The sequence below is a fragment of the Arvicanthis niloticus genome, chromosome 5 (assembly GCF_011762505.2).
Source record: "Arvicanthis niloticus isolate mArvNil1 chromosome 5, mArvNil1.pat.X, whole genome shotgun sequence".
Lineage (NCBI taxonomy): Eukaryota > Metazoa > Chordata > Mammalia > Rodentia > Muridae > Arvicanthis > Arvicanthis niloticus.
This window is the reverse complement of record NC_047662.1, coordinates 63,738,009-63,758,569: the sequence shown is the minus strand read 5'-3', so window position 1 is coordinate 63,758,569 and position 20,561 is coordinate 63,738,009. Positions and strand designations below refer to the sequence as shown.

Below are 20,561 nucleotides of genomic sequence, written 5' to 3'. Positions count from 1 at the left end.
TATAGGTTCTGTATCGTCTGCATTCCTTATATCCAAAGGAAAATGACCTTCTGGCTCAGAACTGTGGTTTGTGCTAAAGAGTATTCCCCAAAAGCTGGTATCTCAAAGGTGACATCCAAGAAGGTCACAAGTGGTATAGAACAATTAGGACATTTGTTTCTGAATGTGACTTGGAAGAGGCTTGGGAAATATATGTGTTAAAGCACCCAATTATAATTCAAAACTAAATCTCTGTAGATGATAGCTCTCTACAGTATAACATTATTATTATTATTATTATTATTATTATTATTATTATTATTATTTTGTTGATGATGATGATGGTGATGATGTTTATTGGGATACTTGTGGGACAAGAGGCTACAGAGACTTTCTTTGAGCTTTCTAGGAGTTTAATGAGTGTCCTAAATGACATTTAAAAAGTTTTTGTTTTGTTTTGGTCTGGTTTCCTTTTGTTGTTGTTGTTTTGTGTTTTTGTTTTTGTTTTTGTTTTGTTTTGTTGGTTTAAAGAGTCTTTTGCCAAGTCCTTCTGCCCTTAATTTTTAAGTATGTGTACCTCAACAAAAATTTGATTCATATGTTTCTGAATCATCTACACTGAAATCATCAGCGTGTTATTTTGTAAGTTCTGGTAGGTGTCTAAGGAGCTTTTTGGACCTGTTTCACAATGCCAAGTACATATCAACTCAAATATTCAGAAGACTCAAGTTCAGTTTCCAGCTCTGAACTCCAGGTCAAGTGCAACCATGATTTCCCAAAGTCTATCCTTACAATGCTACAAAACTTTGATTTGTGATAAAAGTGTGTTGAAGTATTCATATGCATTATTACTCTCAGGGGTGCATTTACAGTTGTAGAAAGGATCATAAAATGTATCAGGACTATTCTTGAAACCATAGCACGCAGGTGAATATCTGTTTGCATCTTGATTCTCTATAGTATGTCTGAATATATTCACTAGTTTTATCACAGAAAACATTTAAACTTTGATCTAATTTGATTTATACGATTTACTAATATTCCTTTCTACCACTTTGAATCGTAAACATTTTAGGAAACACATGAATATAGTTTTGCTAAGCAGAAGGAACTGAAGAATCTTCAGGAGTTTCATGTCTTCACTGAGATGAAGTACCACTTAAAAATGTAATTGACACTATGTTTTTGTTGTTGTTGGAAAAATGCAGAAAATTACCTCTGGCTCATACTAGAGCATCTCTTAATTATTTGTAAATCTTCTCACCTGGCAAAGATCATTAACTTTGACATTAAAATTCCCTTCTAAGCTCTTTCACTTATGTTCATAGACTAGAAGCAAAGGTAATTAGGACAGGTGTTTGGGACTATTTGAAGCAATTCCCTTAATGTTCTGTGTCAATGAGGCTTCTTCAGTGTTTCTGCTCTACAGACACTGAGATAACAGGTGTCATATAAAATACTTGATTTAAATATCATCAGCAGCTTAGACACGTTTTCTTATTAATGGCCGCAAAGGAACTTATGGACCATGTAGAGCTGGTTTATTCCACCTGTTGACATGGGAAAGTAGCAGCTTGAGAGAGACTCTAACACGCATAACAGGGAGATTTAGAGAAGCAAACATGAGGAGATTGGACAGAAGTTAGTATAAAGTTTTTGTTTGTTTGTTTGTTTGTTTGTTTTAAGGAAAAGCTAGCAAGTGAGGCCTTAGGAAATGTTGGCAGAATTTCTAAAGTAGGCAAGAGGTAATGTTACCTTTAGAACATGGATCTGCAAAAAGCCTCTGTTAAATCAGCTGACCTGCACTTTTCTCTTGGACCATAGGATCTGAAACAAGCTGGTGTTAGAATGATGGTGTGTAGTTTCTATAGTTTTGCAGAGTATGCAACTTGGATTTCTTACAATAAAAAGTAAGTGTGGTATAGAATATGCACATATGTGATGCATTCGTTTCTTTATGATCTTTTCAGAGATTAGACTGTATTCTAGCACTTACAAAGCTAACCGGCACCAATCATGGTGGCCCATGACTGCAAATGGTGTGAAGTTGGGCACTTATGCATAGAATATATTTTATATAAATTATACTTTCTGTTTCTACTGTATTTCATTCTCAATAAACAAACATAAAACTAATAATAAGAAAATATATTTTAAGATTTTACATTATAGTTTGAGCCATTTCATGTTTATACCAAATAAATGTTTAATTATCTATATCCTACCTTGCCTAGTAAAAATTTACACTCCCCCAAATATCAAAACCTTATGTGCTGCTTAGCAGAACCATTAAAGTAATAGAATAGTCAAGAAGGCATTTTTTATTTAAAAAAGAAAAAGCAGCAGAGTTCTCTAATGCTTCTATGAATATAATAAGATTATCATGGAAAAAACTGAATAAAATAACTCTTAGATTAATAACTTAGCGAGAGAAAATTGCTGACAACATACAGATCATTTAAGATAAAAGAGTGTAAGAAAAGCCTCTCCACAGGTGGAGAGTCCAGAATTTTTATAGAGAATCTCATTCTGAAGTCAATGAATAAAATTTACCTCTCTGGGCTAGATAGTTTTTACTGTCAACCTGACACAATCTAAAGTCACCTGACAAGAGGTAACCTCAGTTAAAGAATTGCCCAAATCAGATTGGTCTCTGGCCAAGACTGTAAGAGACTGTCTTGATTGATGATTAATATAGAGGTGCTCAGTCCACTGTGGGCAACACCATCTCTAGGCTTGTGGATTTGCATTGCATAAGAAATCCATCTAAGCCCAAGCCCCAGAACAAGCCAGTAAGCAGCATTCCCACATGGGTCCTGTTTCAGTTCTAACCCTGACTTTCCTCAATGATGGATTATGACCTAGAACTGTAAGCTAAAATAAATCATTACTCTTCAGATTGTTTGGGTCTAACTCTCTTAGTACAGCAAAAAAAAAAAAAAAAAAAAAAAAAAAAAAAAAAAAAAAAAAAAAAAAAAAAAAAAAAAATCAAATTAAGACACTATCAAAAAAGCCAGCCTAAAGTAAAAATATGATTTCCCTTTGTGGTTTGGTATTTAGAGTTTTAATTAAAATATATCATTTTCTCCCTTCCCTTTCTTCCCTCCAATCTCTCCCATGTCCTATCTCTCCAGTCCCTCCCATGTTGCCCATCACTCTCCCTCAAATTCATGGTATCATCACTATCATCATCATCATCATTATGTGTGCAAATATATAAATATATCTGCTGTGTCACCAGCGCTTTGAGATTTCCCCTTCTACCTTAGCATATACATTTGGTTTTGTCCTTATTCAGATTTTATTTTGGAAGCCATTATTGTTGAGATATCTTAGATGTAGCTTCCCTGTAATTTCTAAGAGATTCAATTTTGCAGCAGACTTCCTGGTTCTCTAACTTTTACACTCTATCTGATGGTGGTGTTCACTGAGCCTTAGATACAGGAGTTATGTTGTAATTGTATCTACTGGAGAGATGGGTACCCCACTATCAGTTGATCTCTGGATTTTGACTAATTTTTCTGTGATGGTCTCCATCTGCTACAAAGAGAGGTTTCTTGTTTGAGGATGAAAGAGCTACACTTACCTGTGTGATTATGAATAGGCTTAGAATGCAGGTAGGAATTATGCTGATCTGATAAAGTAAAGGAAGTGGGTTCTCTTCTTATATCTGAAAGCCCATGATCCCTTGGTAGTTGACTAGGTTGATGTTAACATACATGATTTCCTTCTTATTGTGCAGGACTTAAGTCTAATTAGATTAGAAAGCTGTTGGTTACCACCAAGACATGAGTGCCACTATTGTACCTTCAGAAAGATCTTCTCATGCTGGTCATTGATCAAAATCACAGCTGAGTGGTGCTATTGATTGCTTCCTTCCTTTATCATCTTGCATAACACCTTCTGTTACTATGAAAACTAAACTTCAGGAGGGAGGCATTCAAGGTTAGATTCAACTTGAATCTTCTGAATTCTGTGCTAGAGGCACGGGATGTCTTCAGCAATCGGGACTTACCTTCTACCTTTGGGAGACAAGCAAGGGCAATAGCAATAGTAATAGCAATAACCTATACTATTTTCTGAGTATCATGGCCTACCCTAACCAACAACTCAGAAGGAGGTTTCTCATGCCCGGTGCTGGGGTTTTTATTAGATAGTCATGGCTCTTGTGAGAATTGTCATCTCAAGTGTTATAATATCATTTCAAATACATATATAAATATGTATGAATATATACATTCATATATATGTACATGTACACACACAGGTGTTAGATGTAATTTCTGGTAAATATAAAGTAATATGGTTCATTGAGGCTTTTTCAAACAGTGTTATTTGTTCCTTCTCTTTCTCTCCTGAATTGATCTCCTTTCCTTCCTCCTTACTTAAAGCCCCCACCAGTTTTCCCCATGTCTCCCATTTTTAAACTTTGATTGTATTTGCTCTCTCCAAGTTTTATTATTCATTAGACAATAACCATTGTAGTTTTATATTTTAAGTTTTCCTTATGAAATATACATTTAGAGAATTTTATTTTTTTATCAGTTTCTGTGAATATTATTTAAAATTTTAAATTAATAGAATGTCCTAATTCTCTGATTCTTTGTTGTCAATCACTTTATTAAATACTCAAAGTAATTGTTGCTGGAAATCTTCCTTGTGTGACCTATGTTCATGATCTTCTCATATGACCTTGTGAGCTCAGTGGTCTTATTGCCCGTGGACAGAGCACAGGGAGCCAGATGTAAGAAGCTTCACTTATCCATCTGTAAAGAACACCTATGTCCTCTTCTCTCTGCCTCACTGATGATCCTAAAGCAATTCACATAGAAAGGATGGTCTCTTGTCTTTGTTCCCCATATTAATTTTTGAAGCTATGGTTCCTAAGTTCTAGAAAATAGCTCACAAATAGCCCCACATAGTTTTTAAATAAAATTATCATAACTCTTTTCTACTACCTACTGAAATAAAGACCTGTTGTAGGTGTGATGGCTCATGTCCATAATCTTAATACTCAAGAGGCTGAGGCAGAGAGGTCACCGGTTCCAGATCAGCTTGTGCTACAAAGTGAAAAGCAAGGCCTGTCCTGCCAGTCAATTAATCAATAAATAAACAAATAAATAAACTTTAAAAGTCTAGGTGAAGCTTGAGACATAGCTGGGTGGTTAAAAGCTTTGGCTATGCTTCCAGAGGACCTCAGTTAAATTTTTAGCACCCACATGTCAGCTCACAACCATCTGGAACTTCAATTACACGAGATCTAATGCCCTCTTCTGGCCTCTGCAGGAGTCTTGCAAGCATGCATGGGATGCACAATCACACATGCAAAAAAAAAAAAATTACCCATACTTGTGAAGTATTTTTTTAAAAAGTAAAGATCTAGGGATATAATTCAACAACAAAACTCTTCTCTCTTGCCTAGAGTACATGGAGCTATCACTTTAATCCCCAGTATGACAAAAAAAAAAAAAATACATTGTCATATCTTTCATTTTCGGGATGGAGGGAGACAAAACCACTTTCGGCTACCCAAAATTAGAAGGAATTGAAATGTCACAATGTTGAAGAGACTGTGGATGAGCAGACATCATTTAGAACATATTTCAAGATGTATACTTTGCCCTCATGTCAACCCAAAGATTTATTTCAAACTAGTTACATTCTCATTTGGCTTCAGTGAAAAAAGCTATCAAAGTTATTTCTCAGATCTTTATATCTTAAGGACCCAAATAATCATGTGACTTCTAAAGAGACACTGAAGTCCATCTGTGTAATGATTAGGATATTCACTTTCTACAAGTGTCACAGACTACACAGTTATTCCAACTTTCTAATAGGGGTTATTCTCATAATGTCTACTTGTGCCCTCTCCCCCTCTTCTCCAGGACTGCCCACCAGAAGCAGGTGATTTCCGAGCTCAGCAGTGTTCTGCTCATAATGACGTCAAGTACCATGGCCAGTTTTATGAATGGCTTCCTGTATCTAATGATCCTGACAACCCATGTTCACTCAAGTGCCAAGCAAAAGGAACCAGCCTGGTTGTCGAATTAGCACCGAAGGTCTTAGATGGTACACGATGCTATACAGAATCACTGGATATGTGCATCAGTGGCCTATGCCAAGTAAGTGCTGAACTCTTCTCATGTGATTTGTCCAGAGGTGACATCCCTTCACAGAAATAAGATTCTGAAAGTTACATAGTTTGCCTGCAAGGAAATAAGTTTCTGAGAGTTACTTAGTTACCTTCTGAAGTTTGTAAAGAGTAACACATTTGAAGATTGTAATTTCAGTGAGTGGTATGGGCATTATATTCCATACTGGTGTTAAGGTGGGTTTTGTTTGTTAGTTTTTTTTTTTCCTTCCTTGAATGATACTTGAATGGTGGAGAATAAAAATTCTTGACTGTTGTACTTTGATGATGAACTTCAAAATTACCTTTAGCTCAAATGTTCTTGATATTTGGAAAGGCATTAATAGAGGAAGGACAGGAGGGAAGAAGAGATGGGAGATGTGTGTGTGTGTATGTTTTCAGATATTCATTTTCCTATACATAGAATTTCAGACTCAGGTAGGAGAATGCAGCTCCTAGCTGCCTGCAACTAGGTTGAAAACTCATATAAGTCCTAGCAAAATCCTGACATTTAACAACTAGACTGAGTTTCAGCCAGGTAACCCTTAAAGTCCAAAAATACAGAATAGGGATTGATTTCAGGTATCAATTCGTCAGAGCATCCTTGAAGACTCAGTAAGTGCTATGTTAGCCCGTTTGCCATGAACTTGTCTTCTTCATTTTCAGGCTCACTTTTTAGCATGGGATGAGCAATCTACATTTTAGAGTGAGCAGGTTCTCCAAGTACTATTATTCATTATATTCTTTTATGTGTCACAGTACAGACATTTTAAAACTGTTTGCCTCAAGTGTGAGGACATTGACTGAGACTGAATCTGTGACATAACAATTTCAAATATGAAAAAAATAATATGAAATGTGTGATATGTTTTAAATTTACATTTATTTAAAACTTAAATCTACATATTGCTTTACAATGAAAATGCCATTTAAATTGTTCTGAGACATGTGCTATCAGATAAGATTTTATGTGTGAGGAAGGAAAGCAGATGCAGTCACTCTGCATGTGGGTTAGATCAGTGATGGAGGGCGGGCATGCAGGGTTTTCCCAAAAGGAAAAGGGAGAGGAGATACATATATCAGACATTTCTTTGTATATGAGATAAGTTCCAAGTGTAAATGTGAATGTGGGATTTTACTCTTCTCAAGATTGCAAGGGTCTTAGAGAGTAGCCACATACCTTTAAAAGCTAGGTGAGTGGAACATTATTTCTGGTATTTTACAGCTATTTGCAAAATTATTCACGATTATTTATAAATAGCCCTACTGAGGCTGGAAAGATGGTGGGAAAATAAGATGGCTAGCTCAATGGTTAAGAGTGCGTCCTTCTTTTCTAGAAGACCCGACTCCCTTTCCAAGCACCATGCAAGGAGATTCACAGGCACCTGTAACTTTACCTCCAGTGGTTCCAATACACTCTTTTGGCCTCCATAGATACCTGCATATGCACACTGCATAACTCACACAGACACACACAAAAATAAAACTGAAAAATTAAGAATACTGCCATTGAAGGCTCTTAATTTAAGTGAAATTATGAAATATATAAAAATGCCAGCAATAGTAAAGAATCATAAAGCAAAAAGGCATGGAATGGATGACCTTGCAAGGGATGGGAGTTATGGTCCCTTCTCGATGTCCACTGCTTGACTGTCTTGTAAATAAAAATCCAAAGGCTAGCAACTGTGCATGATCTTGTGACAATTACATCATGTCAGAAATGGGACTGCATTCCAGGCCTTCTAATATCCATGTCAATGTTGTTTCTACAATTCTACATTTGCAAATGAACCAAAGTCAACAAGACAGGTCAGCAAATTAGGTTTCAATTGTTTCTGTTGCATGACAGCTTAATCTGACATGTTTTCTCACTGGGTTCTTCCTGCCAGCTGGCCTCGTGTAGCTTGGTCACTAAAAGAAAATTCTATCTCAACAGCTGCAAAAAAAAAAAAAAAAAAAAAAGATAAACACAGAGAGATCGTGCTCTGCTGTAAATTATAAGTGTGCCTCTTTAACTTAGATTCACACACTTGTGATTTGTTTGATTTGGGAGTAAATGTAAATTGTTCAAAGCAGTGACTCTCAACCTTTCTGATGCTGCAGCCCTTTAATACAGTTCCTCATGGTATGGTGACCCCCAACCATCAAATTACTTTTGTTGCTACTTTATAACTGTAATTTTGCTACTGTTATGAATCATAATGTAAATATCTGTGCTTTCCAAAGCCCTTAAGCAACCCCTATGAAAGGGTTGTTCAATGCTCCCCACCAAAGGGTTCACAACCCACAGGTTAAGAGTCACAGATTTAAAATAAGTGTGATCCATACATAGAAATTACGACTGAATATTACTGGTTTATTTCTCAGGTAAGGGGCAATAATGCCATGATGAGGTAGGGAATCTCAGATTTCGTTGGAACACTAAAAAGTAGCATAGCTTGGTCAGAGAGACTGGATCACAGGTTGAAAGTGACCAAAAAGTAGTAGTTTTATAAATAATCATGGAGGCATACATGGCAGATATTACTACAATAAACAGTAAATAACTGAGAGACTTTTAGTCATGAAAAAGACAGACTCCAAATTCTTTTTTAGAAAGATCATTACAGCCTCAGTTATAAGAAGCCTGAAATAGCCCTAGAGCCAAAGAGACCAGCTCTAATGGAGGGTCCTGTACCAGCCAAGAGCACTGAAGCATCAGCCTTTCCCTGGGTAAAGACAGCAGGAACAGAAAGAAAATTAAACCTGAAATAAAGACACTTTCACCAGGAGGGAGGGAAAGCTATAAATCAAATTAATCACAGCAAACAAGTCAAAAACTGAAACCTAATGTGGATTCATAAAGAGTGTAAGCTCACCTGTGCTTCAGCCAAGCCAACCTGAACTTTCTAAAGAGAACAGAAGGCCAGGGAAGGTGGAGGTGATTGTTGGAAGAATAGAGATGAGCAGAGGCCACGGAGGTAATGGAGAAATAGAGATTGCATTGTGTACACTGAAGGGATAACAAGAGAGAGTAATTGACTAAAATACACAAATTCTATCCTAGTCACAAAGTAATCATTTGGCTGGGTTTGCATCAGTGATTTGTAGTTTCATCTTAGTAGGAAAATGTCTTATCTTAAAACACACTTGGGAATCAGTAACTTAAATGTGCAATTATATAAACATATTCTCCTAGTTCCCTGAAAAACACATTTTTAGCCTTATCTTCTCTTTCTCTTTTCTGCCCCATTTGTTGAAGATATTTGGCCTTTTGTCCAGCTTTTTGTTTTGGAAATTTTCAAAATCAGCTTTATGTATATATGAGACCAGCCATATGGGTCACAAACTATAGAGTATAAATTTCTGAATTAAGAATTACCTTGATAAAAAATGATACATGCCACAGTGGCTTCTCGTTTGCAAACACCAATTTATTTCCAGTCTGTATACCTAATCCCTTTCTATGAGCCACTTCCTCAAAACTATTTGGTTTTTCATCTCTATAACAGAAGCATGGAGTCCCAGGGTTGTACTAATAAGAAGAGAACCCTAGCAAAGATTCTCTTCCTCCTCCTCCTCCTCCTCCTCCTCCTCCTCCTCCTCCTCCTCCTCCTCCCTTCCTCCTCTTCTCGTCTTCCTCCTCTTTCTTCTTCGTTGTAATAGCAGAGCAACACACAAGTGGGCTATATATTCATTCATCCTTCTGACTGTAGCAGCAGTGATCAGATTATGTACAAACATGTACAGAAATCTAGGGTTGATAGCTGCTGTGGGTATAAGGCTCATTTGTATGATAATGTACATATTTTACATTCTTCCTTCAAGGAATGTCCTCCAGGTTAAAGTTAATGACTCCATAATAATCAGAGATAGCACAAGTCCAGGAGGCAAAGGTGAGGCTAATGTCTCAGCAAAATGATAAATGCTGGGACCTTCCGAACCGCTCTGAAGGCTGTGGAAAGAACTTTATAAAGGCATGGGTTCAAAAATAAGGATGCATTATGAATTACATGAGGGGCTTCACAAATCTAAAGGAACAAAACCAGCTGAGCTGCCCTGTGAGACAACTTGTCAGAAAGATACTAAGAAAGGAGATAAAAAGATTTAGGGAGTAGTGATTGAAGGAGATCACACCCAGCTAATTTTTTTGTTTGTTTGTTTGTGCTTACAGATTTGTGAGTTCTGGGCCAGCCTGGGACAGAGCAAGGTTAGGCACAGGTGTGGTAGAAATGGTAATGTCAGGACTAGGACCCACACAGTTTATCATCTGTGCTTAACAGAGACAGACAGATCTCTGAATTCTCTTGTAATACTACAATAAAATGTGTGCTTGCTGTCTCTTAAGAATTTAGGGCCCGGGGTCACGGGATATTGATTCATTTATAGGATAATCAAAAAGAAACCTGGACTGGATTGGTATGTAAAATAAAAGACTTATGATCTGCAAGAGATCTCATAAGAGATCTATCCAGAGAATTTTTTTAGAATAAAAAGAGTACTGCTTAGAGAACTGTCTTGAGCAGAAAATAGAGATCTGTCTGGAGATGTCCAGAGAGAAGGCAATCTGGAAAGCTGTCTCAGGCAGAACAGAGATCATCAGCATGGACCCACAATTTGACTTTGAGCCATCTGTTTCACTCCTCCCAGACACCCCTTTCTCAGAACCCCTCTCCAAGCCAAGACTTGCTCTTGGCAGGATTATATGACTTTCTCAGGTTTACCTGGCTCCCAGGAGCCAATTCCTTCTACCATAACCAGGTGTACTGAGACAATGATCATTTGGTAATAGTCCCCAGTTTGGCTGCATACCAGAATCACATGGAAAGCACTTATGAGCCACAGCCCTTAAGCTCCACCCACCAGACATTCAAATTTTTGAGTTCTACGTCTCTAAACCTATGATTTTGTGGCAAAGCCAAATTCATGAACTACTTATAGATTGGAAAGCAGGTAGAATTTAAAGATAAAGGACAGGAGGTAGAATCTGGTCCTTCTTTAACCAGCTCTATGATTTTGGTCAAGGTATGTAATTTCCTGAAACTGTTTTAATCTAAATGAGAATGTATCACCAACCAAAGAGTACAGGAGTGAATGAGGTCATTGCTGTATAGCTGTAGACACTGTGGAAATGTGGAAGACCCTGAAGATGTTGAGTGAGATGGCATTAGAATACTGATTTCCAGGAATATAAGGAAAGGAGGAGGGAAGGAGAAAGAAAAAAGCAGAGTAAGATGAAGGGAGGGTAGCAGAGTGGTAGGATCCCAAGGTCCTTGCTTCCATCCTGGAGCTGCACATCAGAATGAGAATGTCTACAACTACTCTCAGGGCTCAGTTGAAATGTTAGTAACTAGATGGGGATTAGGACCCAGCTCTACACCAAAGACAGTCCTTTACAAGAAATCTAGATTCCCCTGTGAGATAATCACCACCCTGTACTTTCCTCTTTCTTCCAAAACACAGCAACTGTCTCTAACAGGGCTTTAAGAAAGCATTTTTGGAAAACACTCTCTTGAAAATGATCTAGTCCACCCTCAAGACATAGGGCCACACTGAACTGTGAGCTTCTCCCTGGGCTTCACAGTTAGTTAACAGCCGACAAAGGTCAGGAAGTGGCCGTCTTTATCAACATTCTGAAAATATGTTCTCAGTGTTATTTCTTCAGCACATCCCATGGGCTAAGATTTTTGTCCAGCTTTAATTCTGTCATCGATATTATGAAAGCAATATAGTTAGTAACTATACCTTTTAAACTACACTCCCATTCCCTCTCTCCCTCCCAATAATCCTCCCCTGGGGCTCACCGTGAGGGTGTGTATTCTCACCTTAAATTGAAAAACACTGGCATGTTCAGGTGCTTGTTTTTGCAATAGATGTAGCTAGGAGGCAAGGCAAGAACAGGAAGGCGAGTCTGAATTTTTAAGGCCAGAGGCTCTGAAGTGGCACTGCAGAAGCTACAAGTTAAGCCTCAGCTGAAAGCAAGGCACCATTGTTAAAAATAACACATACGCAACTCACTGAACATGGAGAAGTAGAGTCTATCTACACCCTTCATCCCTACTGGCTAATAAGATTCCCTTGAAGAAAACTAATTTCAGTAACCCCCATCTAGTTAGTAACATTTCAACTGAGACGTGATGGTATTAAGAGTACTTGTAGACATTCTTATTCTGGTTCTGGTGTTGAATGGGTTCTGGATTATGAATGGGGGGCATGTGCCTGCTTCTTTCAACTCTAGGACCCCATCTGATGCAGACCCTTGAAGGCCCTGCATATGCTGCCTCGGTCTCTGTGTGTTCAAATGTGCACTGGTGTTGTGCTTAGAAGGCCTGGTCTCCTTGGTGTCCTTGGTCTCTGGCTCTTTCTATCTCCTCTTCCACTGGGTTTCCTGAGTCCTGAAGAGTGATTTGATGGAAACATCCTGTTTAATGCTGAGTGTTGTCTCTCACCCTCTGTATATGTCTAGCTATGGTTCTCTGTATTTGTCTCCATCTGCTTCAGGAGAAAGCTTCTTTGATAATAGCTGAAGAAGGCACTAACCTATGAATATAGAAGAATGTCATTAGGAGTCTCATTTAATTGCTACGTTCCTTCTGTAGAAGAGTAGTATTTGATTTTCCCCTAAGTCCCTGGGCTATTAGTCTCAAGTTCTTGGTCAGCCATGCAGAGCTGAAAATGGGTTCCATCTCATGGAGTGGTCCTTAAATCAGGCACTGATTGGTTACTCCCACAAGCTTTGTGTGACTATTACACTAGTATATAGCACAGGCAGGACACTATGATAGATCTAAGGATTTGTAGCTGGATTAGTGTTTGTGTTTCTTCTTTGGTACCTTGAAGAGTACTTTTTAGTACTAAGAACAATAGCCAGAAGAGATGAAGGCTCTATCTATGTAGGCACCAGCTTGACTTCCCCATGTTCAGTGAGTTGTGTGGATGTCGTCTTCAACAATAGAGTCTCACTATCATTTTACAGAGAGCAACTTATAGTCTCGACAACAGACTGGGCTGTTTGGGGCTTTTCATAGGACCTGTTTAGCCAAAAACTCAATTATATGTAACCCAATCCCAATACTGAAAGCTTCATTTGGTGACAAGAGATGGCCATTTGGGACTCTGTCTCCCTCAGTATTTTATTTCATTTAGAACTCCTTCCTATATGTATATACTTTAGAAAGTTTCTACTGTTTTAGGTTTCCATACTACTCATCAAAATGCCCCTTAATATTACCTGACCCTCCCCATATTCCTTCCCTTGTTCCTCTCCTGCCCTTCTCCACTTGATCCTACTCCAGTCTCCCAACATCCCCCATCCATCCATAATGATTTATCTTATTTCTCTTTTCTTTCTTATGGAGAGAGCAACCTATCTCCCCAAATCCTTTATTCTATACCTAACCACAGTGGTTCAAGGGATTATAGGTAAGTTATCATTGATTTAAAAGCTAACATCCACATAGAAGTGAATATACAATATTTTGTCTCTCTTGGTCTAGGTTACCTCACTCAGTATGATTATTTTCAAGTTTCATCCACTTACTTGCAAAATTCATGATTTTATTTTTTTAATGCTTGAATAATACTTCATTATGTAAATATACCACATTTTAAAAATCAATTCATCTGTTGATGTTGTTTCCAATTTCTAACTATCATAAATAAAGCAGCAATGAACATGGTTAAGCAAATGTCTCTAGTAGGATGAAGAATCTTTTGGGTATATACTGGATCTTGAGGTAGATTGGTCCCAGTCTTGCTGAGGAACTGCCACAGATTTCTGTAGTTTTCATATTCATTTGCAGATATACATACAGCAATGGATGAGCGTTCTTATTCCAAGTCCTCACCAGTGTTAGCTGTTACTGTTCTGTTGATCTGAGCCATTCTGACAAATAAAAGATGAAATCTCAGCATAGTTTTGATTTGTATTTCCCTAATGACTAACAATGTTGAACATTTGTTTAAATGGCTCTCTGCCCTTTGAGTTTTCTCTTGAGACTTTTCTGTTTACATTTCTATCCCAATCTTTAATAGCCTTATTTGTTTAATTTATATCTAGTGTTCTGAGTTCTTTATATATGTGGGATATTAGCCCTCTGCTGGATATGTAGTTGTGAAAATCTTTTCCAATTTTGTTGGCTGCCTCTTTGTCTGAGGTGTCCTTTGCCGTACAGAAGATTTTCAGTTTCATAAGGTCCCACTTATTAATTGTTGATATTTGTGCTTGTGTCCACACTGTTCTATTCAGATTGTCGTTTTCTGTGTGAATAAGTTCAAGGCTATTCCACAGTTTTTTAACTATCAGATTATAGGTTGAGGTATTTGATCCATTTGTAGTTGAGTTTTATAAAGGGTGGTCAGTATGGATCTATTTGGATTCTTCCACGTGCAGCAGCCCAGTTTGACCTGCACTGTTTGTTGAAGATGCTGTCATTTTTTTCTTTAATGTGTATATATAGCTTCTTTATTTTAAAAAATCAGGTGTCCATAAGTGTGTGGATTTATGTCTGAGCTTTCAATTTGATTCCATTGATCACCGTGTCTTTTTTTCCCAATAGCATGCTGGTTTTATTGTTATAGTTCTGTTATAGTTTTACAACGTTATAGCAGGGCTTCATGGACCCATCAGCTGTGTAAATAATGACACAGTGGCTTATTAACATCTTAAAGCTTTAGCTTGGCAGTTTCCTGACTATTCTGACAAATTCTGGCCTATGTTCCACCACATGACCAAGTCTCCCTCTCTGTTCTGCTCTGGTCCATTCATCCACTTCTTGTGTCCACTGATGAATCTCCTACCTCTCAATTCTTCTCCCAGAGTCCCTATCTCTGTTCAGAAGTTCCACCTTCTACTTCCTGTTGGGGGCCGACTTTTAGCAGAAAGCGGCTATCAGCTTTGCAGCCATCTTGAGCCATATACCCTGACATGAGATTTAAATTACAATAGCCTACAACAGCTGAGAACACTCGGATAATCTTGGTTTAGATACCTTGAGATTAAAGGTGTGTGAGATTAAAGGTGTGTGACTTAATAGTATACTTAGAAGTATAGAGATCAGAGTTAGAGACAAGACCTAAGGGCATGATTAAAGGTGTAACTTAGAGGCGTGGCTTAGAAGTGAGACATATAAAAGGCAGAGACAGAACAGATCAGAATTGAGACGATAGAAGACAGAACCAGAGATCAGAGACTATAGAGGGATCATCAGAGACGAATCTCAGACATTAGGGAGACATAGCAGAGAGAAGACATTAGGGATACTATAGAAGACAGAACCAGACATTAGAGAGACCAGAGAGAGAGATTCATACACATCAGACATTAGGTAGAATCTGGCCTCACCCTCGCTCTTGCTGAACCCCCGACCTGAAGACCAGAGTGGCAACTTGGGCTGGGATACAGTGGCCACCCAAACGTGGTTCGGCCCGGGCCTCAACATTTTGCCTGGGCTGCAACATTTATTTTGGCCACCACAACTTGGGGCTAGTGTGGACCCCAACAACTTCCTGCCCAGCTATTGGCCATCAGATCTTTATTAAAGCCAATCAGATACGATTCTAAAAAGCCTTAGTTAGGCAAGGAAGGAACAAATATTTACAATATATGAGAGTGGTGATGAACCATTAGCCTCATAAAACACTGGGTGGTGTTCCTTCTGTTTCAGTTTTATGGAATAGTTTGAGAAGTATTGGCATTATGTCTTCTTTGAAAGTCAGGTAGAGCCCAGCAGTGGTGGCACATGCCTTTAATCCCAGCACTTGGAGGCAGAGGCAGGCAGATTTCTGAGTTTGAGGCCAGCCTGATCTACAGAGTGAGTTTCAGGACAGCCAGGACTACACAGAGAAACCCTGTCTGGAAAAAAAAAAAAAAAACCCAACAACAAAAAAAGAAAGTCTGGTAGAATTCTGAGCCAAAACTTTCTGCCTCTGGACTACTTTTTGGTTAAATGATTTAAATTATTGCTTCTGTTTTACTGGGGGTTATAGGTATGTTCAACTTGCTTATCTGATCTTGATTTAATTTTAATAAGTGGTATGTACTGAGAAAATTATCTACTCCTTTTTTAGTTTCCAATTTGGTAGAGAACAGGTATTTAAAGTTAAGAGACTTTGTATAAGGGTTTGTCAATTTTACTGATAGTCTCAAAGAACCAACTCTATTTCATTGGTTCTTTGTATTGTTGTTATTGTTGTTTCCATTTTTATTGATTCCAACACTGAGTTTGATTATTTCTTGCTGTCTATTCCTTTGGTTATGATAGCTTCTTTTTGTTCAAGAGCTTTCAGTTGTGCTAATAAGCTACTAGTATGAAATATCTACATTTATTTTTTAATATGGGCACTAGTCCTATGCACTTGCCTTTTTAAACTGCCTTCATTGTGGTTCATAAGTTGGGATATGCTGTGTATTCATTTCATTCAATTCAAGAAAATCTATAATTTCTTTATTTCTGTCTTGCCCCATTTTTTTCCATTCAGTGATGAGTTGTACAGTTTCCATAAGTTTGTCGTCTATGCTGTTTCTTTTGTTGTTGAAATATAGTTTTAATCTGTGGTAATCAGAGAAGACTTGCTTTGTGTCTGAATATGTGATACATTTTGGAGAAAGTTCCATGAGATGCAAGAAGAAAGTATTTGTGTGCATGTGCGTGTGTGTGTGTATGTGTGTGTATTTGGGTTAAATATTCTGTGAACATCTGTTATTTCTATTTGATTTATAGTATCAGTTATCTCCAGCATGTCTCTGTTTAGTTTTGGTCAGGATGACCTATCTATTGATGAGAGTAGAGTACTGAAGTCTTCCACTATCAGTATGTGAGAGTCAGTATGTGATTTAAACTGTAGTAATGTTTCTTTTAGAAACTTGTGCGCCCTTGTGTTTGGTGCATTAATGTTAAGAACTGCATTGTTCTCTTCTTGAATTTTTTTGATAAGTATGTGGCATCCCTACCTATCTCATGTGATTAATTTTGGTTTTATGTCTATTTCATCAAATATTTAAATGGCTATACCAGCTTACCTTTTAGTTTTAGCTTACTTTTTAGTTCCACACTCTTGGAATATATCCTTTTATCCTTTTACCCTGAGGTGATGTCTTGATGTTAAGGTGAGATTCTTGGATTCTACAGAAACATGGATCCTGTTTTCCCATCCATTCTGTTAGTCTGTGCCATTTTATTGAAGGAATAGAGAACATTGATGTTGAGTTTTATCAGTGAGTAGTGTTTATTGATTCCTGTTATCTTAGAGTGGTGGTGGTGGCAATGCTGTCTCTCTCTCTTTCTCTCTCTCTCTCTCTCTCTCTCTCTCTCTCTCTCTCTCTCTCTGTGTGTGTGTGTGTGTGTGTGTGTTTACCTTCTCTTGATTTGATCGTCTACGTTCATTTATTTTTTGTTTTCTTAGGTGTGGTGAATCTCTTTAGCCTTGAGTTTTCCTTCTAGTAACTTCTGTACATATAAATTTGTTGAGAGATGTTGCTTAAATTTGTTTTTTATCTTATTTTTCCATCTATGGGGATGAAGGTTTTGCTGAGTATAGGAGTATGCACTGGTATACTGGTATACTGCAGTGTCTCAGAGTCTGCTGCACATCTTTCTAGGCTCATCTGGCTTTTAGAGCTTCCATTGAACTTGGTCTTTTTCTCTTGCAGCTCTTATCATTCTTTCTTTGTTGTGTATAGTTAGTGTTTTAATTATTATTTGCTGAAGGGAATTTCTTTTCTGTCCTAGTCTATTTGATGTTCTGTATCTTGTGCCTTAACAGGCATCTCCTTTAAATTAAGAAAATTTTCTTTTATAATTATGATGAAAATATTTTCTGTGCCTTTGATCTGGATTTCTTCTCCTTCTTTTATTCCAGTTATTCTTAGATTTCCTCTTTGCACGGTATCCCAGATTTCCTAGATATTTTATGTCAGGAGTTTTTTAGATTTAACATTTTCTTTGACCAAGGTATTCATTTCTTCTATCATGGTGTCTTCGATGCCTGAGATTCTTCTTCCATCTCTTGTGTACTGTTGGTGAGGCTCGCCTCTGGGATTCCTGTTCAAGTTCCTAGATTTTTCATTTCCAGATATTCTTTAATTTAGGTTTTCTTTATTGATTATATTTCCACTTGCCCATTTTGAGCTGTTTTATTCATTTCCTTTCACTGCTTGTGTTTTCACAGATTTCCTTAAGGGATTTTATTCATTTCCTCTTTAAGGACCTTTATCATATTCATAAAGGCTGTTTTCTGCTCTTACTTTGGTGCTTCAGCTATGTTTCAATACTCAGAGCCTATTGTAACAAGATTGCTGGGCTCTAGTAGAGCGATATCATCCTGGCTATTGTTGATTGTGTTTTTATACTGTTGCTTGGGCATCTGGGTTTAGGAAGATCATAATTCTAAGTGCTGGTAGCCAGTCTTGTCTTTGTTGGGTGGGTATCTTCTTCCTCAGTTTCTGTTGCCCTCTCAGGTTCTTAGGAGAGTATGGTGGCTGTGTATTTTCTGGAAGGAGGTTCTTCTGGGATCCTAATAAATGGAGTACTGGGGTTTCATGTAAAATGTGTTTCTGAGTATTGAAAGCTGGCACTTAGGGATGGTAATGGGCTATGGGAAGCTGAGGGGATCCATTGAAGGGGGAAGACAGGATATACTAAGTTCCCTAGGGATGAGGGCAGAGAGTGAAGAGACAATATAAAGAAGAGGAGAGGAGAGTCAGTATCTGAAGCTCACCCACTTGCTTCTCTGTCAAAGTTAGCTGTTGGATTCCTAGAGAAAAGCTGCTGGAATTGGGGGTTGGGATAACAGTATGAGTGGGGAAGAAGGTTGGAGTTGAAGATCTGCATGATCCACTGGAGAAGGGTGCAAAGGGGAGAAGGAGGCCACAACAGGAGGTCTGGTACAGTGATGAGAGTGATACTAGGAAAAGAGATTGGAGGAGAGAAGGGAGAGGTGAAGATCTGTGGTTAAGCAACTTGCTTCCCAGGCCAGAATATACTATATGTTCCAGGGAGTACCTGCTGGAATCGGGGCTGAGAGTAAGCAATCAGTGGAGGGAAGGGAGTCTGCAGGGGAATATCTATGTAATCCACTAGAGATGGAAGCAAAGAGACTGTAGCAGGTGGTCTGCTGCAGAGCTGGAGATGAGACTGGGGAGTTTGATTTGGAGGACAGGAGGGAAAAGTGAAGATCTGCAGTTAGCCCACCTGCTTCCCTATCCAGAGTGGGCTGTGGGTTTCCAGGGAGTGTCTAGTAGAGTTTATTTTCAATAAAAGAAAACATATTAGCCTCAGTTTCCTCTCTGCAGTATCAGTATAATTGTCCCTGATAAAACGGCTGCAGAGATTAAGTGACCAACTGTGCGTAAAGTGCTTATACTGTGCTTAGTAAATACCAGCTGTTAGTACTAACAGTCCCCAAGCTCCTTCTTGCCTTTGTCTTTTCCTTCCTTGTGGCTGTGTGGAATGCACAGTTCCGTGTGTTTATGCATATCACAAAGGACACTGGCTCCCTGAGTAGACAAACCTGCCCTATTTGCTGTTCTAGCCATCTTTAACTAACAGTTCCATGTTATCCTAGTTTCCGCTCCAGCTCCAGGGCAGTGAATTGTGTCCTGTGTAAAGCTAATGAACCATGACAAACAGGACCAGCTCTATTAGTACTGTGGCAAGTCACTGATTTTCTTTATCCAAATGCCCAAATGTATGTATGTTACAAAGCACAAAGCCAAATTGTGTTTTAAGGAACAGCATACATTTGCAGATAGAACGTGTGTTGCCATTAAAAATTAATTTTGAGGTTATTTTCAAAGAAAATAGAGAAAAATCAGTCGTAGTTTTATAATTAATAGGATTCACCAGCTGATACTTACTATGTGTATATCAAAAGTAAAGCATGACTGCAGACAAACGTTTTCGATTGAATCCACAGATTTATAGTATTGCCTGATGCTGTTTTAGAAAACAAAGCATTCCAAAAATGAAAAGGAGAATTCCTTTCAAGTCATGCCTTTGATAATGTTTTTAAGTGAGTGGTACAGTAAAGAAGCAAATGATTGAAAAATGAAATCAGGGAGTCTTTATGTCTACTGCTCTCTGGCTGCATTAAAATGAACCATACTTGCACCAAAGAAGTTCTTTTCATATTTAATAATTCCTGGGGTGAGCAGTTCGAAATGAATTAAATGGAATGATTATTTCTCCATCTCTGTCTGTGACCTGAGTCACTAGGATCAAATGTCTTCCAGTTAGTCCAAAGGCGGTGATGTCAGAAGTGATGAGTTGGCCATTTCTCCCCATGTTTTATAACCAAATTCCAAGTGGAAGCATCATGTTGCATAGTCTGTTTTTCTCCCCTCTGCCTGAGACGTTAAAGATAAAGAAAACTGCTAATAGCTGACTGAACGTAGCTACTGAGCCTGAACTTTCTGGTTCCTGCAAGGCTCTGCTATGTGTTAGCTAATGAGAAGGCAAAGCTGAACTGAATCTTT

General features: G+C 38.1%; 1 protein-coding gene across 4 annotated transcripts in view; it reads left to right on the top strand.

Moving 5' to 3' along the window:
* Positions 1–20,561, top strand: part of Adamtsl1 (ADAMTS like 1) — an 877,745-nt gene that overhangs the window by 585,827 nt on the left and 271,357 nt on the right. For all 4 annotated transcript variants that reach the window (XM_076934699.1, XM_076934698.1, XM_076934696.1 and 1 more), the window contains one exon: positions 5,865–6,101. In XM_076934699.1, coding sequence (XP_076790814.1) covers positions 5,865–6,101 — 237 coding nt within the window. The remainder of the gene's footprint in view (positions 1–5,864; positions 6,102–20,561) is intronic.